The sequence below is a fragment of the Salvelinus namaycush genome, chromosome 16 (genome assembly GCF_016432855.1).
Source record: "Salvelinus namaycush isolate Seneca chromosome 16, SaNama_1.0, whole genome shotgun sequence".
NCBI classification, from domain to species: Eukaryota; Metazoa; Chordata; class Actinopteri; order Salmoniformes; family Salmonidae; genus Salvelinus; species Salvelinus namaycush.
Window position 1 is genome coordinate 19,844,550 of NC_052322.1, and position 24,227 is coordinate 19,868,776.

Consider the following 24,227-nt stretch of genomic DNA (forward strand, 5'->3'; position numbering starts at 1 on the left):
CTGACAAGGAAAGGGAGAAAGCCATCGTAGTTGCGGAACCATCCTCCTCGACGCGGGACGGGAGAGGAGGGGGAAACCTGCATAATAGCTATTTTATTATTTGAAGAGCCAAACGGGTTATAAGATCGAACGCTATGGCAACAAAAAAATCATCATGCACGGATGTAACGAAAAGGAGCCGGAGTCCCGTCGTTTTAGGAGCGGAGATGTTCAGTGAATTTCAGGACTGGTGCCTCCGGACATATGGGGACTCGGGTAAAACAAAGACCGTCACCCGGCGAAAATACAACAAAATCATGCAGACACTGTTGCAAAACGAAGAGTCGGACGGCATGTATGTCGACAATAGCCACATCAATGCCAAATTCAAATTTTGGGTGAAGTCGAAAGGGTTTCAGGTCGGGAGCAACATTCTGGGAGAGCACAAGAAAGGAGCGTCAGGGAAGCCCGTCCTATATGTCCCAGTCAAGTCAACGGTAAAGTGTGTGTGTGTGTGTGTGTGTGTGTGTGTGTGTGTGTGTGTGTGTGTGTGTGTGTGTGTGTGTGTGTGCCAAGTCAACGGTAAAGTGTGTGTGTGTTTGCGCGCGCGTGCGCGCGCATGAGACGTCCCGTTATCGTCAATGAAACCTATTCGATTTCACCACAACCACATGCACCTGTCATAACCTATTTGATTACAACTTTTCAGCGTTTGGCTTTCCCCCTTGAACCCAACCTATTCACAGAAAGGTCGGTTTGACCGACTCTCATCCTTTCAACAGAGCAGTCACACTCCCATCCCCAGCTGCCATAGCAACGCCGGTGCCTATAGAAGCAACATCGCCAGTGTGGGGTATCATTCTGTGGTCGTCTGGCAAATGACTCGTTTAATGTCCTGTCAACTGAACGCTATGCTACTAAGCAGTATATATGAGTTAATAGCCCATTCACAACATAAAAAGTATGTCTTGTCCAGACTCCTAACATGTAGGACAATTGAGTGTGCGCGCATACATTGGGTGCCAGCGAGCGGTGTGCCCAAATTGTGGGGATGCCGGGGTGCTTGGTGTATCCCTTAGAGGAGGACATTGTATGGAAGGGGGAGGTGAGGGTTTATAGATGAACAAAATAATTTATCATGTTCCCCTTTACCTCGTATAATAGCCCTATAGCATAAGTCCACAAAATCCATCCGGCTTTCCATGGGGATGGCTAAATGCGCAGCACCACACATTATTTTTTCGTTCTAATGTCTTATACTAATTAACAAACAGTAATTTATATTGACAAGAATACAATAACTTACGTGCACATGCTATGAAAGCAAAACTATCCACGGTGTCAATCCGCGTAGTTATGTGTTCACCCCGCAACTTTACATTGCCCAGTGCAGGATAGATGCGGATCGTTCCACAGGCACTCGTTGCTCTGGTAACCAATCATACCTGCATAGTTCCTACACTTGCATGTCTTTTTATGACTTAGTACGTTTATCCACATTTATAAAACGTTCGATTTTGATGTATGCTTATGAATAAATAAAAGGGATATATTGCATTTGTACTATGTTGGACGTAAAACCACCGTGCGTATTTGATCCCTGTGAGGGTCTCCGGTGGGAACAAAAGAGAAGGCTATCCAGCAGATGCATATAGCGGCATCCTCCCTCTATCAAAGTTAAAACCACTGCTGCTTAGAATTGACATTTGAATGATTTCACCATATGATAATCTCGTGCAATATAGGTTAAATGTATTACAATTTTGTTAACCATGTGTTAATCTGAGGTGAAATTGTAAATGATTTATTTAGGTAGGGTATAGGCTACTTGGGGTTGGAAATGTAGATCGATGAATATCCTATCTGATACATTGATTATCTAGGCTGATTGACCTAAGTTTATGAAAACACTCTTTATAGGCACAGGATAGAGGTTGTGTGTGTGTTTGTTCAGTGCCAGTTGAGACGGACACCATTTTATATGATGCCTTCGGGGAATCACACCAACCCCCACCATGGTGTTGGGACAAGCTCTCCAAGGACCGTCAAGATTAGTGTGAACAATAGACTCAAATTACAAGAACAGTTTTGAATATCAGCACCGCTGAGGTGTGGTTTAATGGGTTGAGGTGTGGATTATTTGATCGATCCTTCCTCAGGTGTTTTACCTGTGTTAATGTGTAGCCTTTCTTTTTTTGGCTCAAATACCTAACCGCACCTGGTCCTATAGGCTAGATCGTTTCTCATGATAAAGACTCTTGGCAGGTGCATCTAGAGTTGGAGATTTAGTTGAGTTTTGCTTTCTTTTTTGTATCTTGGCTGATGGAACGTTAAATACCCTTTTGTGTTTACTACGACATTTATTACCCACAGGTATTAATCTACACTTTACTTTTCATTATGTCATATTATAGTTCTGAAATGTCTCAGTTTTCGACACTTTATCCATTTTACATTGCTTGTGGGCAAAAGCCTTTTGTTTTGACACAGCTTTATGCACAAACCCAGAAATAGCTGATGTCACTCTGTGAGGGCCAAGTTTGTAAATGTCCTTGCTCTACAGTAATAAAAGGTAAGCGCCTAGGCAGGACACTGTTTTCTACTTCTACCATGCATGTCTGAGAATAGTATGCAAGTGATGTTAAAGAGGCCTATATGTGATTTCTAGTTCTACTAGATAGAAGGAAACTATTCCTGAATAGTATGTACCTCTAGTTATTGATGAGACACAGCAGGGGACTCCCCCATGTCCAACCCCCACTTGTGCAAAACTAGACAACAAACAGAACAACAAAATCAAACACCAAGCAGTCATTTCATCATTAATTAAAGTGGGAAGTGGAAAGTCAAATAGTGAAGTAGAGGTGCAATTAGATGCAAGAACGGTCAATGTGTATCAATGTGAGTGTGGAGGTGGTTTGTGTGTGTGTTCTCTTGTCTGTCAGCCAGTAGTATGTCGTCTTTGACTGTTCCCTTGCTGAGTGGTAGATAGTGTATCAGTCGATTTAATGGTCATGTGTTATCAGTCCTCAGATCTCTCTCTCTCTCTCTTCTTCATTCTCTCACTGTCCGCTTGAAGCCTATATCATTGTGCCACCCAAAAATAAATGCGTACAAGATACAGAGATTGGGTACACTGTAAAGGGGTTACCATGAATTTGACAGTCATTTACAGGCAGCTCGGTGGCAAGTCAAATTCTGTATTTCATATTACAGTACACCTACTGTAATATAAATATGGTTTCAAAGCAAGTACTGTGTAATGACACAGTACAATACTGTGAAATCGATTGTTTTATACTGTAAAAAAGTAAATGCTACCGTAATCTGAATTAATGAATACACACACACACACACACACACACACACACACACACACACACACACACACACACACACACACACACACACACACACGCACACACGCACACACACGCATACACACACACAGAGAGAGTACAAAACCACAACGCCCAACGCCCTCAGTGCCCCTCCTGTGTGGTGGGGGGCGTGTTTTCAGAGTGTGGCGTTGGAGGCCCCTCTGCAGCTGCTCCTGGGGTGTGCCAAGTTTCACTGAGGGTGCAGGCAGGGGGGCTAAATGAGGGGGAGGTTGGTTGGGGGTGGGGGCAAGGATTGCATGGCTAGTGGTTGATGGGCAGACAGGAACCTTTTTTCAGTTGGTGTAAACACAGAGGGAGTTATACAGGATAGTCCAGTAGTGGAAGGAAGAGACAGACACTGACTAAAGGGAATAGTGGTTTTAAAGAGTTCTGTAGCACGGGCCTAGTGCAAACTAAATTTCAGACAGTTGATGGGATTGTTTGAAATTTCTCTCTCTCTTTCCCTTTCACACTCTCTCTCTCTCTGTCTATATCCCCGAGTCCTTTCTCTCGCTCTCCTTCTGTATGTCTGAGAGCCCGAGCAGTGCTTAGACAATTCAGCAGGCCTCAGTGTGGGGATGCAACCTGCTTTCGCTCTCATTATGTCCTGATTAGAGCCCAGACAGTGAGGAGGAGGAGAATATAACAATTGATAGACCACGGCACGGTGAGATGTTCTGCAGTCATACACTACTGCAGACATGCCCACTGTAGTGGTACATTCACACGTTACCATTACTAGATTCATTGATTCATATCGGCCTGTCGTTTTTTGTTTTACATTATTAATAGCAGAGATTTATTGTACACCGACAGATACTCTGCCACCATATATAATACAGTCTAACACTAATCTGGTTTGCACACGTAATCATTTATTGAGCTATAGGTGTGCCCTCCATTTCAAAGCGAATGTTGTGTTCATTTCTCTCTTGTTGCTCTAAATATGGCACCGGAAAATATTAACGGATGAGAGCGGTTGCTTTTTTGTTGCCATGCCAACGGAAACCTTTACATATCTCTATCCCTCATTCACAATCTGGATTTGGTAGGACTTTCTCAGCACACACACAGCACAGCCTCAGGTATGGGACTCCATGTGTAAGATGCTGCAGGAAGTGCTGTCATAAAAGAGCATAAAGGGTTAATTGACATCTACAATGCTGTATGAACCTTTCTCTCCGGGAGAGCTGTAACCCAGTGAATGGAGTATTGTAACTTGATGAAAAACAATAGAAAGAAACAGGTGAGAGGTGTGGGAGTGGTTGAGTATGTCCCGTCTGAGACAGACAGGGAACGTTTGTGTTCTGCCATCAAAATGGAGCAGGAACGTCATCATTATTATCTGATTAATTATTCCACGTCTCCTGAGCGCTCCCCTCTGTTAGGAGGGCACGGAGTCAAAAGAATAGTGCTCCTTTCATTCAACAACATTTGCATTAATGCTAACAGTTTTGCATGGCACAACTCCAGCATAATCTAGCCTTTCCTTCTGTCCCTCCTATTCAGTCTCTATGTGTTGGTTTGTTATGACTGTACATAGGTTATTAGGCCTACAAATGCTAAATACCTTAACCAAAGCCACAAATTTGCTCTTTACTCTCAACCTAGCAAGATTGGGGAGAATTTACCTTAATATAAAAAGTACAACGGGATATAATGTACTGTTTTAATGTTGGTTTTTCAGCAACAAGGCCTCTCTTAAACCAAGTCTCCAATTCACCTACTTTTTTTGTGATTGACTGCGTGCTGTGGTTATTTCAGTGCTTTGGTCATATGGGAGTGTCTCCAGTGCCTCCTCAACTTCATCCCTATACAGTTTATTTTACAGAGAATGAAAGATATTGCATTTGGCCCTCAGTGCCCCTTCAAATAAATTATGTGCAAGGCTCTTCTGCTTTGGATGTAGATGACACACATAGACACATTATATACAGAGAGAGATGATGCAACCACTTATTTTTGTGAATGAGGCCTCTTCTAGGACAAGAGGATTCGGTAGACCTACATATTTGAAGCCAATGTGTTCCTAGCCTTTTGGTAATACATTTGTAATGAATCTCTAATAAGCTGTGCACAGAGTTTGATATTGGAGTGTGTCCTTATGCGAGTGTGTGTTTTTGTGTGAGAGAGTGAAAATGTGTATGTTACTGTGTGTGTGTGTGTGTCCGTACAAAGAGGGGGTCGTTGATCGTGCTGCTCTGTTTTTCCTCCCCTCAGCACCCTCTCTGTTGCCATGGAGAGACAGTTCTTTGCTCCCATAGGAGGATAAATTAACACCATTTTTAACTGGCCTGGGGGCTCCCCCTGTGTGGGAGAGTCTGAGCTCTGCTCTAGATCTCAACACACACACACACACACACACACACACACACACACACACACACACACACACACACACACACACACACACACACACACACACACACACACACACACACACACACACACACAGCCTTACGCCTCGGTGTTAAATCTTACTACTACACTCTGCTACTATCATTTTTTTAATGCTGTAGCAGGACAAATATTTAACAACCCGAACATTGTAACAGAAATAGAAAATATGTAGTAATTATGTAGTAATAACACAAAGATGATGAAAGGCCCAGATTGCAGAATCTATGTGTAGTACATCAGGATGTTCTGTTTGGGGTGGTGACTGGAACATCAACAGAGGGATGGGGTCTGTCAGGGCCTGGATGAGTTACTGGGACTGTCACACGCTCTATCATTTAATGATCATCATGGGAGTGCGAAAGACAGAGAAAGAGAGAGAGAGAGAAAGAAAAGGAGAGAGAGAGAGGGGGAGGAGGCAGGGAACGGGACATAGGGGGAGAGCATGGCAGACCTAATGTGGATTTAATGAAGGGGTTTTATGAACTGAGGGAGAGTGAGCAAAGGAACGGGGAGAAGAAAAGAGAAACGGGGGTAATAAACGAAGGAGGCCGGCAGAAAGAGGAGAGGTTTTAAAAAGGGGGGCAAGGAGATTATGTTTTATACATATGTAGGATCTTAATTTGAGCCAGTTTGCTACAGCAGGAAAATAATCCTGCAGCAACAGGAAATGTGAATTATTTTGTGGATTATAATTAATGGACATTTTGTTGGGGTTGATTTTTTACAAGGGAAAAAGTCTGAAATGTCAAAGTGGGAATTGCAAACTTCAAAAGCCTTTTTAAACTGCATTGCAGGACACATCTGTATGTCCTCACTGCTGCACCCCCCTCCTACCCCCCTCCCTAATGAGGACACCAGGGCTTTCCCATTTATGCATCCATTATCTTGCTGATGGATTTACAAGGGGGAGATGGGACTTTAAAAGGTGACCTGTTGTTACATCTGCAATGAGATAATCTGAGTAATTAGTGCTGTTGACAAAGCCATCCTTTACCCCCAATGTCCCTCTTTCTTTCTCCCACTGTCCCTCCTTCGTTCTCCCGCTGTCCCTCTTTCATTCTCCCACTTTCCATCTTTCGTTCTCCCACTGTACCTCTTTCTTTCTCCAATGTCCCTCTTTCTTTCTCCCACCGTCCCTCTTTTGTTGGGGCTCCGTCTATCTGCCACCACCACCCATAACCAACTGCGTATGATTACAGCTCTCTTCTTGTGTAGTGTAGTCTATCAAACACAATATTTTTTCTATTTTATTTATACAGAGCTATACTGTATCTGTGGGATTGCTACCGGCAGTATTTGTGAAAACATACGACTGTAAATCCTGTATATATTTTAATGGCTGTGGAGCTTTACAGTGTTTGCTCTCCCTCCTCCATTGAGGATAAATTGCCCTTTCCATTTGAGATGTTTGCTGTGGTTTTCTCCCTTCCTCTGTCCACTGGCCTGTCTGTGTGACCCAGCTGCCTCCAGCCCCCCCGAACCGTCTGTGTGCAGGACCGCTCCTCTCCTCCGCTCTCTCCTTTCCCCTCAGCGACTCTCTCTCTGCTAGTGTGTGTGACTGCCAGGGGGGGTGGGGGTGGCCGGGCCGAATCAACCCCTCCAGTCTCCTAGCAACAGAGCTGTTTGGAGCGGGACAGGGAGAGAGAGAGAGAGAGAGAGAGAGAGAGAGAGAGAGAGAGAGAGAGAGAGAGAGAGAGAGAGAAAGAGAGAGAGAGAGAGAGAGAGAGAGCAGGGGATGGGGGGTATGCTGTGGCTCGGGAGAGCAGTCCTATGGGATTAGAAAGATGGAGAAAAGGAGAAAGGGGAAGATGGAGAGAGAGAGGAAACAGGAAGAGAGACAGTTGGAGTGTTGATAGGTTTATGTGGTGATGGTGATTAGGGCTGCTGACATGTCTCCCTCCTGTAAAACACTGTGATGCTGATGAGACCACATATTTACCATTCAACAGCTGGTCTTCTCCAGCTACGCAACATACACCTTGTGGACTATGCTGAATAAACAGATCGAACATTTAAACATATAAACATGAGTGTGCCTCACACACAGACAGACACACACAGACACACAGACACACAGACACACACACACACACACACACACACACACACACACACACACACACACACACACACACACACACACACACACACACACACACACACACACACACACACACACACACACACACACACTGTGTGAATTAATGGTTAAACTACCCCTTGAGCGCATATGTTGCAAGTGAAGAGTTAATCTGTTTATCTTCGCTGGCAATCTGCAACCCTTCTAAGGCAGTGTTTCCCAATCTCGGTCATGGCCCCCCCCCCCCCCCCCCCCCTGGGTGCACGTTTTGTTTTTTGCCCTAGTACTACACAGCTGATTCAAATGACCAACTCATCATCAAGCTGTGTAATGCTAGGGCAAAAACCAAAACCTCGGGCCCAGGACCGAGTTTGGAAAACCCTGTTCTAAGGGATGCTAAATCTTTTGGACAAATTAATTGCTGGATTGAGTCTGGGTTGATTCCTGCCAAGGGTGATGGAGTCTTGTCTGCTGCACCACAGTTCACTGAAAAACAAAGAGGACATAGGAGGCAATAATAGCAATAGAAATCTTGGTTAGTGAGATATACAGTATGTTGTAGTGTCAGAGAGGACAATGGCAGATCTAACACTGGTAGATGTCTGGATATGTGCAGTACAAGAGTGTCCCGGGTTGGATCCTATTTTGAGTATGCTGAAAATAACGGACATGTTCACTATTTTTGTCCTGAATAATGATGATGTCATCAGGAAAATGATACCTTACAGGAGTGATGATGATTAGGATTGTTAGTATTATTATTTCATTATCATTAGGCTATTACATCAAGAACATGTTGACAGGGAGGGAGAGTGGCTACAGAGAGAGAGGAGACGGGCCGGATTAAAACAAACCCGCTCTGTGAGCTGGTTTTAGTTGCCATGGCAACGATCATTACCTTGCACTTGGGAGAGCAGGAGCAGGGAGAATGGGGAAGAAAATAACGAACGGGACAGAGGTAGGGAGAGAGGAAGAGAAGGACACTGTCGGAGGAGGAAGAGCTAAATAAATGTCAGATAGCAGGAGCAGGATTTGAAATGTCAGAGGAGAGAAAAATGATATACAGTATAATAAAAAGAGTGAGATTCATCAGTGATGCCGGGCATAACTTTCTGATATATGGACCCTCCTCGAGAAACACTGAGTCCCACCTCGAACACATCCCCTGACATCTCACAACTTTTGGAATCTACATTGGTACTGTGTACCAGGGACTTAACTAGATGTATAGAATATTCCGTTCTTTTGTTTCATTGACCTCAGCTTCTATTCAGGGCCGTACATCCTGTACATAAACCTCAGGTCACATGTTTATGTACATAAAAGTCATTTCTTGAGGAAGTGATACACCAGATGAAATGAACACCCCCACAAGAGGGGGAAACAAAGTCATACAGAATAGAGACAAATGTAACAAGGAAAAGAAACAACTTGAGGGAGAAAGAGAGAGAAGGCCCAGCGGTGACCCGGTGGAAGAAAGAAAGCCCATGTGGTAAGTAGGCTATTAAGCAACAAGGCCGTTGTCGTAGCGATATGAGTTCCAACTGAGTGTCACATGACCCTCTGCCCTGCACACCTGCCCAAGAGAGAGATTGTGGCCGTTTCTATGGTGACGGGGTCAGCGGCACTGGAAGCAGGGTGGATGCTGGGGGTTGGCTGTAGGAGGAGCTGTCGGCATTGTACAGTACAGGACGGGGTGTTATTTTTAAACACTGACTGCAGGGATGAGGTGGTGCTGGTGGGGACATTGAATGAAGCCGCAGCTATCTCTCCCTCTCGCCCTCTCTCTCTCTCTGCAGTGGAGCAATCTCAGAGTCTGTGTAACAGAGAGAGAGACTGACTCTGCAGGGATGAAGAAGCTCTGCTGAGGGGAAGCTAATCTGGCAGCTAATTCTCTGAACACAAGATGGATCGAGGCCCACTGCAGTACACTAGCCCCAGCCCCAGCAGTGATCTGGCCAGTGGGTGTGTGATGATACCCAGAGCCAGAAGCAGCAGCCTGAGCCAGTGACATCTGTCAGGAAACACTCTGTTAGGCTAGCCCGAGACACAGACAGGCAGCCAGCCTGTAGAGCAGGGAGCTACTTAGACACAGACAGGCAGCTAGCCTGTAGAGCAGGGAGCTACTTAGACACAGACAGGCAGCTAGCCTGTAGAGCAGGGAGCTACTTAGACACAGACAGGCAGCTAGCCTGTAGAGCAGGGAGCTACTTAGACACAGACAGGCAGCTAGCCTGTAGAGCAGGGAGCTACTTAGACACAGACAGTAGCACTGGACATCTCAGTAGAGCTGACCCTGTGGTGATTTGTCCTGGACCCTGCCTGAGCTGCTCCATATTTGTCACTCCTGTGTGCTGATCCATATTGCTCTGCTGAATCATCATCACTGTTCTCAAAGCTGGGATAAGAAAACCATCTTGTTAACATTCACACTACGAGCCCTGTATCAGCCAATAGCCTCAGGGGTTCAGATATTTTCAGATTTTCATGACTGTTATGTTTCGGAGATCTTTTTCCATAGAGAACTGAAACACACACACATGCATGCACGGACAACACACCCACACGTGTACCCCCCCCCCCCCCCCCCCCCCCCCCCCCCCCCCCCCCCACACACACACACACACACACAGGCCTTAGTCTTCTCAGGCAGGGTATTGAATGTTTCCCTCTCTGTCTTCCAGTGTGCAGATGCAGGCTCGGCCCAGGACAGCTCATCCCTGAAGAGGGTGGCAGTGGTGGAGGACTTCTTCGACATCATCTATGCCATGCATGTGGAGATGGGTGCCGACCCTGGTAGAGCACCTAAACACGCTGGCCAGAAGAAGACCTATAAAGCAGTAAGACTGGCACCGAGCCAACATAAACAATCAGTTCATCAATATGCATCCTATATAGACTGTACTAAAGCATCTTCCTATTCTCTTAGAAACTGCCACAAAAAATATGCATTTTATAGACTGGCTATTTCTTATTCATAGCATCAGTAGTTACTTAGACAACCACGCATCCTCAACAGGAGACAAAAGTATAAATGACTACCGACCTGTAGCACTCATGTATGTATGTAGCCATGAAGTTCTTTGAAAGGCTGGTCATGGCTCACATCAACACCATTATCCCAGAAACCCTAGACCCACTCCAATTTGCATACCGCCCCAACAGATCCACAGATGATGCAATCTCTATTGGGCTCCACACTGCCCTTTCACACCACTGCCCTTTCACACCTGGACAAAAGGAACACCTATGTGAGAATGCTATTCATTGACTACAGCTCAGCATAGTGCCCTCAAAGCTCATCACTAAGCTAAGGACCCTGGGACTTAACACCTCCCTCTGCAACTGGATCCTAGACTTCCTGACAGGCCGCCCCCAGGTGGTAAAGGTAGGTAACAACACATCTGCCGCGCTGATCCTTAACACGGGGGCCCCTCAGGGGTGCGTGCTCAGTCCCCTCCTGTTCTCCCTGTTCACTCATGACTGCATGGCCAGGCATGACTCCAACACCATCATTAAGTTTGCCGATGACACAACATTTGTAGGCCTGATCACCAACAACGATGAGACAGCCTATAGGGAGAAGGTCAGAGACCTGGCTGTGTGGTGCCTGGACAACAACCTCTCCCTCAACGTGATCAAGACAAAGGAGATGATTGTGGACTACAGGAAAAGGAGGACCGAGGATGCCCCTATTCTCATCGACAGGGCCATAGTGGAGCAGGTTGAGAGCTTCAAGTTCCTTGATGTCCACATCACCAACAAACTAACATGGTCCAAGCACACCAAAACAGTCGTGAAGAGGGCATGACAAAACCTATTCCCCTCGGGAGACTGAAAAGATTTGGCATAGGTCCTCAGATCCTCAAAAGGTTCTACAACTGCACCATTGAGAGCATCCTGGCTGGTTGCATCTACGCCTGGTATGGCGACTGGTTGCATCTACGCCTGGTATGCAACTGCTTGGTCTCCGACCACAAGGCACTACAGAGGGTAGTGCGTACGGCCCAGTACATCACTGGGGCCAAGCTTCCTGTCATCCAGGACCTCTATACAAGGTGGTGTCAGAGGAAGGCCCTAAAAATTGTCAAAGACTCCAGCCACCCTAGTCATAGACTGTTCTCTCTGCTACCGCAGGGCAAGTGGTACCGGAGCGCCAGTCTAGGTCCAAGAGGCTTCTAAACAGCTTCTACCCCTAAGCCATAAGACAACTGACCATCTAATCAAATGGCTAACCCAGACTATTTGCATTGCCCCCCCCCCCCCCCCCCCCCCCCCCCCCTCTTTTACGCTGCTGCTACTCTCTGTTATTATCTATGCATAAGTCACTTTAATAACTCTACCCACATGTATATATTACCTCAATTACCTTGACTAACCGGTGCCCCCGCACATTGTACCGGTACCCCCTGTATATAGCCTCGCTATTATTATTTCACTGCTGCTCTTTAATTATTTGTTACTTTATTTCTTATTTTGTAGGTATTTTTGGTAAAACTGCTTTGTTGGTTAAGGGCTTGTAAGTAATCATTTCACTGTAAGATCTACACCTGTTGTATTCAGCGCATGTGACTAATAAAATTTGATTTGATTTAAAAAAAAAAGTATAGCACATAGATAAACCACATCATCAACAGCGTATGCATTCCTAGATCATATTGTTCTATGTTGCAACTGTATTCACCCAGTGTATTTAGGATCTAGTGAGGTCTGAAGAGCCAAGTCTGTGTCTGCAGCTGGGGGGTCTTTGTCTGTGTTGTGAGACAGTTTTTTAGGGAGCATGGCTGTTAAACCCCCTGGGGACCAGGACCATTTCCCTCTCTTGCCTCTCGCCCCTGCCCTGTAGAGAGGTCCTGTCACATCTCATAGCACGTACCCTTTTGAGAAGGCACTGAGCGCCATTGGGGCAGGGGCATAATATGGAGCTGTCACCTTGGCCTTCTGGGAAGTGCAGATTCCTCTGGTCGGCCTTTCCCTCTATGCTGCCCTGGGGGAGGGGGAGAGGGGGGTGAGCTGGGAATCCCTGCTGCCTTGCCATGGTCACATGAAGGTCGCCTTGTTTAGCAGGGAAACGCCAGTGGGGGCAGAGAGGCAGAGATAAACAGAGAAGGGAGATAGAGAGGGAGAGAGAGGGGAATATATATGAGTCAGCTGCACCTGAGAGAGAGCGAGCAGGTGAAGAAAAGGCCCCAGCTCCAGCATGGGATATCAAAGCAGAAATAAGTAGATGGTCAATTCAAACAGTCAGGATATCAGCAGCAGATGTGTGTGTGAGAGAGAGAGAGGTTGTTGGAGCATTGAGGAAGGATTCCTTCCTCACCATGCCAACCCCAGATAACAAAGCATTAACATAATCACTGATCCCAGGCTTTAATAACAGTTTATACCTCCTCTACTCCTGCCCTGACCTGTGCCTTCTGACCTTTCCCCTGGCACAGATAGCGGAGACGTACGCCTTCCTGCCCAGGGAGGCAGTGACACGCTTCCTAATGAACTGTGGAGAGTGTCAGAAGAGGATGCACATCAATCCCAGCACTGCAGAGTTCAAAGGTTACTAACTCCCAAGTCAGTTTACTGGCTCCTGTTTATTAATTGATTGTATATATTTATTCAGGTATAAAAGTCTTGTTTGATAAGAAAGACTCCTTTCAATTTGACATCTATCTGAATAGCAACAATTCCTTCTAAAGCTTTATAAGGGGTTATTGTTATAACGCATATCACCTTCCTACTACCTTTGTCAAAATTATGAATTGCAATGCTACTATACATATTGACCCATTGAATTGACTGCTAGTACATCTACAGCCCCATATTCATTGGGCTTCACACACTCAACGCAGTGTCCAATCTGTCGTTTAAATATATAGTCGTAGGTCTCTGTGAATGTTTCGTAAGCCATTTTTAGGGGCAATTAAAGGTGGAGGCCATCATTAAGCCAAATGATGGAACAAAGACCCAAGAGGTCCTAAATAATGAATACAATGTTCCAATAGAAGGAGCATGGGGTCTCTCTAGTGGTCATGGTGGGGAACACAGAGGGCTTCCCATTGTTTAGGTTGCAGCATTAAAACAGCAGTTCATGACTCCAGATCTCAAGGGCCACCATGGTTGTCATAATTGCCTTTTAATCAGAGATCGATTCTGATTAAAATCAGAGGAACCAGATCAGATGAATGGACATTCCGGTCAAAGAAAACCAATAGACAGTGTAGGGGTGTTGCGGAGCCCAAATGGCACGTGGGAGTACTCAAAAAGCTCTTAATGCGTAGTTTGCTTTACCTGATTGTTTGTTTTGGGAATGATCTCACTGTATGAGTGTTACTGTATTCTCTGTACAGAAAATGATCGACCAACCTCCTTGGTTCCGGACCTCATTGACTACAACATGCCACTGACTGCCACCTACCTGAAACAGATGAAACTACAGTGCATGACTGCCAATGAGAGGGTAAGGCATACAGTGTGTGGGTGGGTGTGTGTTCGGGTGGGTGTGTGTTCGGGGGGGGGGGGGGTGGTAAAGGGTGAGGGGGAGGGGACATTTGTAACGTTTCCATATCCACACATTTCTTTGACTTTGCGAGTAGGGTAGACACCGATAGGTTTACGTCCTCTGGAACATCAGGACCCACTCAACTGCAATGGATTGCAACAACAACAAAAATTAAGCCCAGATTGACTCAGTTTATCTTCTTTGTCTACAACTTTGCATTCAGCACAGGGCCTAGCGGGATCTACTAGAAATTTAACATCAAGTGCCATGAAAAAAAGATGGAGGGGTGAGGACAATGTTATGGTCAACCAACTATCTAAACACAGCAAGGGAGGCAGCAGATTCACCAATTAGAATCTAAAGACACGGACAGGATTTGATTATATGCCACTGTAGGCTGCTGTAGGCTGCTGTAGGCCACTGTAATCTGCGGTAGGCTACTGTAGGCTGCTGTAGGCCACTATAGGCTGCTGTAGGCTGCTGTAGGCTGCTGTAGGCTACTGTAGGCTACTGTAGGCTGCTGTAGTTTACTGTATCGTGACAGTGACATCAGAGACAACACTCTGCCTCATTCTACTCCAACACTGGACTTCTTACGCACACCCGCGCGGTAGGATTTTAGGGAAATCACCGTTGTTGATCCTAGAAGTTTACACTTCACAATAACAGCACTTACAGTTGACCGGGGCAGCTCTAGCAGGGTAGAAATTTGACGAACTGAGTTGTTGGAATGGTGGCATCCTATGACAGTGCCACGTTGTAAGTCACTGAGCTCTTCATTAAGGCCATTCTACTGCCAATGTTTGTCTATGGAGATTGCATGGCGATGTGCTTGATTTTACACACCTGTCAGCAACGGTTGCGGCTGAAATAGCCAAATCCACTAATTTGAAGGGGTGTTCACATACCTTTGTATATATAGTGTATTTTGAAGATATTGCCGTGATACAGCTCAGTCAGTTCCGTTTTGAATGAATCTCACCTTTGCTTGACCAGTTGACATTTTGGCTGCAGGACATGGTAGCCTATGTCATCAATGATGTCACTTTTCACAGCTTTCATGTCGGAGATTGTGCACGTCGTTTATTCATGCATAAATGCCTAAATCAATTAAACATGCATGTGCATGTGTAAGAGAGAGAGAGAAGGAGAGCGAGAGAATAAAAAACAGCAACAGAAAGAGTGGTGGAGAGTTCTTGCAGAGGGCCCTTCTAATGTGGTGGTCATTGTGTTCCAAACACTATTGGAAGTTTGGGAGGGTGGTTAACATAGAACAGAATAGGGTATTCTATTTATTTACATCCCATGTTTCTGCCTGCCGCTTCAGGTCTCCCTCATCCTTTATCACTCTCCAACTCACCCCTTTCTAGCTGTCTCTGCCTCTCTTCTTTTCTCTCTCCCCTCTCTCTCTCCCTCTCTCTCCCCCTCTCTCAAACTATCTCTCCTCCCCTCTCTATTTCTCTACTCTCTCTACCCTCTCTATCTTTCCTCCCCTCTCTATCTCTCCTCCCCTCTCTGTCTCTCTTCCCTCTCTATTTTTCCTCCCGTCTCTATCTCCTTCCCTCTCTATCCTCCCCTCTCTCTCTCCTCCCCTCTTGCTCTACTCCCCTCTCTCTATCCTCCCCTCTCTCTCTCTCTCCTCCCCTCTCTCTCTTTATTACACCATGCATCACTTGGTACCTAATAGAGCCTCCAGTAAGTGCCTCAGCCCTCTACAGAACCCTCAGAGGAGTGTGTTGTGTTTCCTCAGGAGGATATCAGTTCTTGGTTCTTACTGTACTGTACTATACTGTACTGTTCTGTATGTGGGTTCAACTGTGTTCTCATAGGTTCATGATATATGCAAGGTATTAGCCAGTGTATTCATAATAAGCTAACCCCATCTGCAACACCCCTGGCCTGGCAAGAGCAGTAGATGTTATTTCGTCATGCACACTGTAAAATCGGATAAGTTCTGGCTACTCAAACATTTTGAGAAAACTGATTACCTAAAAAAAATGAAGTTAAGAAACTTAAATAGCTGAAGTGAGCAGTACTACCTTCAAATGCATACAAATGCAGTTTTCTTGAGTAAGGTATACTTACATTTAAGGCCCCCAGTAAGCCATGCCTCTAATAATTTCCCAGTGTGTCTTGCATTTTCAATTGAATTGTAGAGTTACCACCCATGACTATTTGTTAGTGACAGAGACATGGTTGCTGAATTCTTTAATTTTCCATCCTGTGGCCTTCACGAAGTGAGTTCCTAGGCAAATATTATAATTATAATTGAGCCATTACATATATAATAAGGCCTTATACAGTGGCCTGAAACTCATAGTTTTACAGGCCACATCAGGCCTGCAAGTAGGGTTGCAAAATACTATAACATTCCCCTCAAAATTCCAGTAATCTTCCAACCATGATTTATGGAAAACTTGGGAAATTGACCAGGATTGTACAACCCTAACTGTAATCACATTATGCTGGCTTGCAAAGTGATTTGTAATTCCTATTGGAATCTAGCCAGCGTTATGCTATCCAACACTTGAAATTTGTATTCACCCACAACCTGCATTCATAATGACTGCCAGGGTTAAGAACAGTGGGAGGAAAATACCTAAGCCATTTAAACTGGAACAACCATTTCAGTAGCGGGTGCAAAAATTCAATGATTGGATTAGATTCTAAAAAAAATATGTATCTTTGTGTAGCCTAACATTTAATCAATCAATCACTCAATGTACATGCAAAAACACAGATATTAAAAACAATTCCAAAAAATCTACCTGCAGTAGAGCATGCTGGGAAAAAAAGTTCATTTGTTATCATATCTTAAAACAATTTAGTTGGTGTGACTTGTCATTTAGTTTTGAGTCAGTACCACATAAACATTTGAAGTTATAATGACTTTTCATTAACTTTGAGTACAACTTATTAGAAGTATTGAGTTAAAATTGCCTTGGGGTTTACAGTGCATATAGGCCAGGCCTCCTTGTAAGTAGATTATTTACCAAAGTCAGGGCAGAACAGCAGAATTTTCCACCTTGCCTGCTAGGAGAATCAAACCAGCAAACTTTCGGTTATTGGCCCAAACCTCTTAACTGCTAGGCTACTCCTGGCTGTGTTCCATTAGAGTGAACAAGTTTTGGGTTTCTACTTTCCACAGTTAAAAATAACAGCGCTTCAAGACACATTATTTAATAAGGAGATTCTCTCAGGAGAAAATGTCATTGCCTCAACTTGGACTGAGTGTGGACTGTGCTTTCCATTTCCATTTTTCATAATGTACTCTTATTGTGTGTGTTTAACACATGTCCTGACTGCTAGCTCAAATAAAAAGTGGCAAAGGGGAAGCTTTTTGGTCTAGCCTTTGTCCTCCTGAGTGAGAGTGATTTACCTCATGCAGTCTACTGCTCTCTTCAGCAGCCTATTCACTTTTCCTAGACTTCTCCCCAGGGACGAAATCGTAGCTTGATAAGTGTCTCAATCTTCCTATTTCTATGTCTCTCGCTCTCCTCAGGATGACAGTTCGGTGAGCAGTGAGGACATGGATATGACTGAGCCCACGTGGGTCTCTGCTGAGCGTCCCCCTGTCCCTGAGCTCAGTCCCCCCAATGGAGAGAATGTACAAAGCCCACAGACCACACTCAAAGAGGAGGATGGTAAACTGCTGGCCTTTTTGTGTTTGTGTGTTTGTGTGCAGTATGTTCCTGCTTACACGCAATGGATGAGTTGGAGTTGGTGTGTACATTAACAGGTGTGTGTGTGTGTGGGGGGGGGGGGGGGCATATACTCATAGTATAGGCAGCAACATGTGCTGTTATTAATGTACTAATAAAACCGACTCCCCCTTCATGTGGAGTGTTTCAGTACTCCAACCCAACCTTAATCCCTAATGCCTAAGGGCCTCCACCCACCCCCACCTCCATCCATGACTACCTCATGAAGGGAAAGTGGACATCCACTATAGATAACCGGTTATCAGTTTGTACTGAATAGTGTATTCAAAGAAAAAGTCACAGATTTTGCACTGGCTGGATTCTTAGTAGTCAACACAATAGAAAAAAAGCCATACGAGGCCTCACAGGCTCAGCACAACAATGGAAATCCCTGTGAGTGGACCCTTTTAGATTTGAATGGAGGAAAGGGAGACTTTGATGGTCCCCCCTGCCTTAGGGAAAAGGCGATGGTTAGAGTGGTAGAAATCAGCTGTCTTTGTGGTTTAACAGCATACCCCCAACAGTGTTATTGTCACACATCAATACTGTTCCCTCATACTTCACATGCCAGCCTTGTGAGGGTCTGTTTCCGCCCCTTCACCTCTTCCCCATCATGTTCTCCCCCTCCTCCCTTCCTCCCTCCTCATCTCCATCCTTCCCCCGTTTGAAACCTCCATCATAACTCAAGCCTCCACTGCAAAAGCACCCCCTATTAGTTTGACAGCTGACCCCAATACCCTCCTCTTCCTATACAAACACTCTGACAGCTGACCCCAATACCCCCCTCTTCCTATACAAACACTCTGACAGCACAACATAATGCATGTCGACCCCTCCCCCAACTAAGGAGAGAAATTATTGAGCAAGCAAAAACATGTACACATTTACTCCATCAAAAACAACAGCCACACAGCGCATCCTCTCAACACACCAACCTAGCTTTAGCAAAAGCTCTATTGGCAGGATTTGTCTGTTTGCATTTTCATTCAAAAATGGTGTAATGGTGAGATTTTTTTTAATGAATGGTAATCTCTGGATTTGTTGAGACTAATTTGAGTTAAACATAATCTGTAAATCATTATACTACCTTGCGTTGCTGGGAATAGGTGAGGTGGTGTTTCCATCAGTGGTGTTTCCATCAGTGGTGTTTCTATCAGTGGTGTTTCCATTAGTGGATTTTACATCAGTGGTGTTTCTGTCAGTGGTGTTTCCATCAGTGGATTTTACATCAGTGTTTCCATCTCTTTACCGTTTCTCTCTCTCCTGCTCTCTCTGACAGATGATGACTCCTCTGAGAGTGGCAGTGGCCACGGTCTGCCAGCCCTGACTCCTCCGGAGGCGATGGTTGTGGGCGCTGTCCCTCCAGATGGATTGGCTCCATACAGGGAGGTGACTGAGAACGGGGTGAGTGCTCCCCTGGACTTCAGCACCACCACCTCTTCCTCTTCCTCCTCAGAGGACCAGCAACCAGTCAATCTGACCGACAGATTGCTGCCTGTGGGGAGCCCTGTTGGGACGCCCTACCCAACTGACTCCACCAGGAAGTGCCCCGGGAATCCAGACTACGGCAACAAGGTAAGGATAGCAAAGGTATTTGAATATGGCCTTTTGATAGGAACCTTGAACATTGCTTTGTGTCCTCCACTGTTGCTTTAATAGCGATATGTGTGTGTGTATGTGTGTACGTGTGTGTGTGTTTGTCTCTGTGTGTGTGTGTGTGTGTGTGTGTGTGTGTGTGTGTGTGTGTGTTTGTGTTTAGTCTCCTCAGTACAGCTCCGGAAGCTATGACTCAGTGAAGACTGAACTGAGCATGAGCGCTGAGGACTTGACCTCTGGGCGTGCTCAGATCATTGATGATGATGATGACGATCACGACGACCATGATGACAGTGATAAGATCACTGATGCAGAGGGAATGGACCCAGAGAGGCTGAAAGCCTTCAATGTAAGAGTCCCATCACAACTGTCACTTGTAAATATAGACTTCAATGGTTGTATTACTTAGCAATTGGCCTTTATGCAATGCAGTTGGCCTTTATGCAACGCATTTGGTCTTTATGCAACCCAAATATCAACAAAGAAGTCATGTTTGCTCTTTTTCTAAAGAATATGAATGTAAGAGTTAAAATTTGAAATGACATGCTTCAAATCTTTGGTATTCAGTATATCTTATTTCCTCTCTCCCCCCTCTTTATCCCTTCTCCTTTTCTTCCCACCCTATTTCATGCTCCACCGCCCTGGCTGCTCCCCTTTCTGCTTTGGCTCTTTTTTCCCCTGTTAACACCTCCCCCTCCTGCTTCCCCCTACTCTACACCCACTTCTCCTCTCTCGTCCCTTTTACACCCCCATCCTTTCTCTACCCTTTACACCCCTCATCCTCTCATCTCCCTTATAAACTCCCTCTTCCCCCTCTCCTCCCCTCTACACCCCCATCCTCTCTTGTGTCCCTTATAAACTCTCTCTTCCCCCTCTCCTCCCCTCTACACCCCAACCTCCCCTCTCTCCTCCCTTCCCCCCTCTATCTCTACCCTCTCAGATGTTTGTTCGTCTGTTTGTGGATGAGAACCTGGACCGCATGGTGCCCATCTCCAAGCAGCCCAAGGAGAAGATCCAGGCCATCATTGAGTCGTGCAGCCGACAGTTCCCTGAGTTCCAGGAGCGCTCCCGCAAGCGCATCCGCACCTACCTCAAGTCCTGCCGCCGTTTGAAGAAGGTTGGTTTTGAGGTAGGCACTGTTCCCCTCCGTATTCTGATTGTTTTTAGAGACTAGGACGGCCAGGATTTGTAGAAAGCTATGCTTTTTTATCTGCCAATGTACACGTTTCATGAACATGCATAAACGTTCACTAAATTCACTCGCACAGTAATGTTATAATGCACACCCTTCACACTGTCTCTGTTTTGTCTGTGCTGTCAGACACGGCCCACACCTCCCCACCTCACCTCTGCCATGGCAGAGAACATTCTTGCTGCTGCTTGTGAAAGTGAGACACGCAATGCTGCCAAGAGGATGCGACTAGATGTCTATCAAGGCCCTGTGAGTGTGTGTTCACAGAATGTGTGTATTCATTCATTAATGTGATTTTCGAGTGTATTCATTTGTGTGTTTGTTCATCCATGACAGTAGATAAAGAGTGTGTTATTCTGGAATATTTACAGAATAGTTTTTATTTTAATTTAAAACATTTATTTAACCAGTTGAGAACAAGTTCTCATTTACAACTGCGACCTGGCTAAGATAAAGCAAAGCAGTGCGACACAAACAACACAGAGTTACACATGGGATAAACAAACGTACAGTCAATAACACAATAGAAATCTATGTACAGTGTGTGCAAATGTAGTAAGATTAGGTAGGTAAGGCAATAAATAGGCCATAGTGGCGAAATAATGACAATTTACAGAAAAGCTGGTGACATCACTAGCAGTATGTGCAGTACAGATGTTCTATCTTAACTTGACCAGTTTCTCACAGCAGGAATATAATCATGCTGCAACAGGAAATGTGAATTATTATTTGGATTATAATTAATGGACATTTTTGTAGGGGTTGATCATTTTTTGTTGTTAGAATACATAAAGTCTGACATTTTAAAGTGGACATTACAAACTTTAGAAGCCTTTTTAAACCACGAGTACACTACAATTTGCACATTCTCTGCCACAACAGAGTGAACAAATTAAGATAGTACATCTGTAAGTAGCTACAGTATATTAATTTACTGTATATCTTGCTAATACTTTACATGTTCTTATTACTATGTTCTTCTTCCTGTAAGTACAGTGTAATAACTATTGTAACTACTCCCCTAGGAGGAACTTGCTACTGTTGATAAGAACGGCTCCAGGGACCCGGCCTCAGGGGCCCCTTCAGGCTTCTCCCTGGCTGCCTCAGCCTACTCCCAGTCCCAAACCCAGGACCCAGTCTACACCAACGGCACCAACGGAGGCCTCAACTACAGCTTCCACAGTTACGGGGCAATCGGCAACAACCTGCCGACCACCGGTGCCACCACACAGACCAATGGTAATTAGCTTTAACCCAATTCCTATAGTCCTAGACCTAGAGTCAATGGGAATGTGTTTGTCCATGTGTGTTTGTATGTGCCTGTATCTATATTAGTGTGATTAATTATTGCCTATAATGTATATCAATAATATTACAGTTTCTATAGACCCTGTGTATAACAATAATCTTGTGCTTTCTTTACTGTATGGGGTAATCAAATTTACAGTAAACTATAATTTCTCTCTCCAGGTCCCACTGATCTCAGTATGAAGTCTGTGGCTCCCACCTCCTCCTCTTCCTCCAGTTCTAACAGTCACGGTGGTCAGGGTGGAGGCGGGGGAGGAGCCTCGGCTCAGCTCAGCCCCCCTGAGGTCACAGCGGTGCGGCAGCTCATCGCCGGGTATCGAGAGTCTGCCGCCTTCCTGCTGCGCTCCGCAGATGAGCTGGAAAACCTAATCCTGCAGCATAACTGAAACAGAACCAGGCCAGACCGGGCCGAACCGCACCGTCTCCCCAGACTCTCCGTCTGCACTATCACCCTCAGTCACACACAGTCAGACATCTATACACTCAACTGAATAAAGAGTCAAAGTAAAGAATAAGAGTAAAACTGCATTGCACAATTGGGCCATATACAGCAGATGGTAGATATATGGTACACATTCACAGTTTACATATCACAGGAGCAGAAACAATTAAAAAAAGAATACAATCCATAATTTCACACTGATCTTAGTGCCCAGTTAACTTCTGCCATTCCCATAACAAACCTACACCCTACCCACTTCATCCATTCCCCCAGAAACACCCCGAAGTCACCTCCTTCAGTGGATGCTCTTTTCTAAGCTCTGAGGAGGTAATTGTCAAACATGTATTGCTGCTTCAGATTTGACCTTTTGTAACTGATCTGTTCATCTCAACAGTAGTTTTTAAAGTTTGAAGATGTAGGTATGCAAACAGGGATGTTAAACCTGTAGGGTAAAGCACTGTAATGTTTCCAAGCCTACAGGCTTTGGATCGTAGGCAAAAGGTTACTGCTTCTGGGAAACGTGTGGAACAAGGTGCAATATGGAAGATAATCAGTAAATGTGCATGCGTGGATATACCATTTTGGCAAGTCAAGCCAATATCCACATAGTCATGATGGCTTTTTGTGAGACTTTGTGCAAAAGGAGGTCTTCTCATGGTACCTCTAACTGCTCCCCATGCTTTCAGTCTCAGTGTGATGAGCTAAACTGAAAAACAAACATCCCATACTTTGTGAGGCTCCACTGGGAGCAGAAACGTTAGTTGTCAATCAGGAATGCTGTATAAATGGAAGGGGGAAAGAAATTATATCCCCTGGCAGCACTGTAGCTTCATTGTTCTTTGTTTTGAACGCTGTTCGTCTTTGTCTCTAATATAACTGAAGCCTTTCATTGAATGGCACCAATCAGACAAATGTGAATAGGACACAGAATGATCTGAAACGTGAGAATATTTCCTAGTCCAATTGTAAGAGTTTTGCAAGAGTTTGTGTTGTTTTAAGTCAGTCAGATATGAACAGCACATGGTTGCGTATGAACTTTGTCTCATGAACGTCACGTGGTTGTGTCATGGAATTGTATGAGGAATGCATTGGGCTCCTTGTAATCAGCTGTTGGCCTGCTATAGAAAAAGATTTCCCTCCAAATCCCACCATATCCTCTCCGCCTCAACTCCTCTTTCGTACCCGTCTTTGCATTTCTCATCAACAGAAATTGCGTTATCAAACACAACACTGTTTTAAAAAAAGTAGCAAAAGACAATCTTGAAAATGTGTGATCGCATCACAGTTTACTCTCTCAATTTCTTGCTATGGTGTGTGCGCTGTACGTGGGGGGCAGCACAGAGTACCGTAGCCATAAGCAGAGCACATCCTTTCTCTGAACAGATACACAGACAGGCCAGTCAGTGGAGCACTCAGCACTAAGAAATGTGTTGTAAGAATTCTATTTATCTACTTTTGTTATTGTTGTTGAACGTTAGCATTACTGTGTGTTGTTTTTGATTTCTGTTTGTTGTGTGAAGTGATGTGGAGTGGCCCGTTTCAACGCTCTTTTGTACAAGACATTGTAAACAAGTTTGCTCTGTAAACTCAACATTCGAAAACAAAGAAAACAATTATTTCACGCAATCAACCTGGTCAGCACCTTATAGATTTGTC

The 24,227-nt window shown here is 44.9% G+C and overlaps 1 protein-coding gene across 1 annotated transcript; it reads left to right on the forward strand.

Moving 5' to 3' along the window:
• Positions 1–206: 206 nt before the first annotated feature.
• Positions 207–22,515, forward strand: nol4la (nucleolar protein 4-like a). Its single transcript, XM_039011464.1, has 12 exons — positions 207–483; positions 10,537–10,679; positions 13,278–13,389; positions 14,181–14,290; positions 17,835–17,976; positions 19,313–19,608; positions 19,793–19,978; positions 20,570–20,767; positions 20,951–21,076; positions 21,850–22,060; positions 22,292–22,354; positions 22,385–22,515. Exons 1-12 carry the CDS (start codon positions 207–209, stop codon positions 22,513–22,515), a joined length of 1,995 nt encoding a protein of 664 aa, XP_038867392.1.
• Positions 22,516–24,227: the final 1,712 nt, after the last annotated feature.

Excerpts from the sequence above, each read along its gene's own strand:
- nol4la (XM_039011464.1), top strand. The coding sequence starts at position 207 with ATGTTCAGTGAATTTCAGGACTGGTGCCTCCGGACATATGGGGACTCG. Across the intron at positions 19,609-19,792 it reads ATCCAGACTACGGCAACAAG|TCTCCTCAGTACAGCTCCGG; the intron begins GTAAGGATAGCA and ends GTTTGTGTTTAG. Across the intron at positions 22,355-22,384 it reads CTCTTCCTCCAGTTCTAACA|GAGCCTCGGCTCAGCTCAGC; the intron begins GTCACGGTGGTC and ends GAGGCGGGGGAG.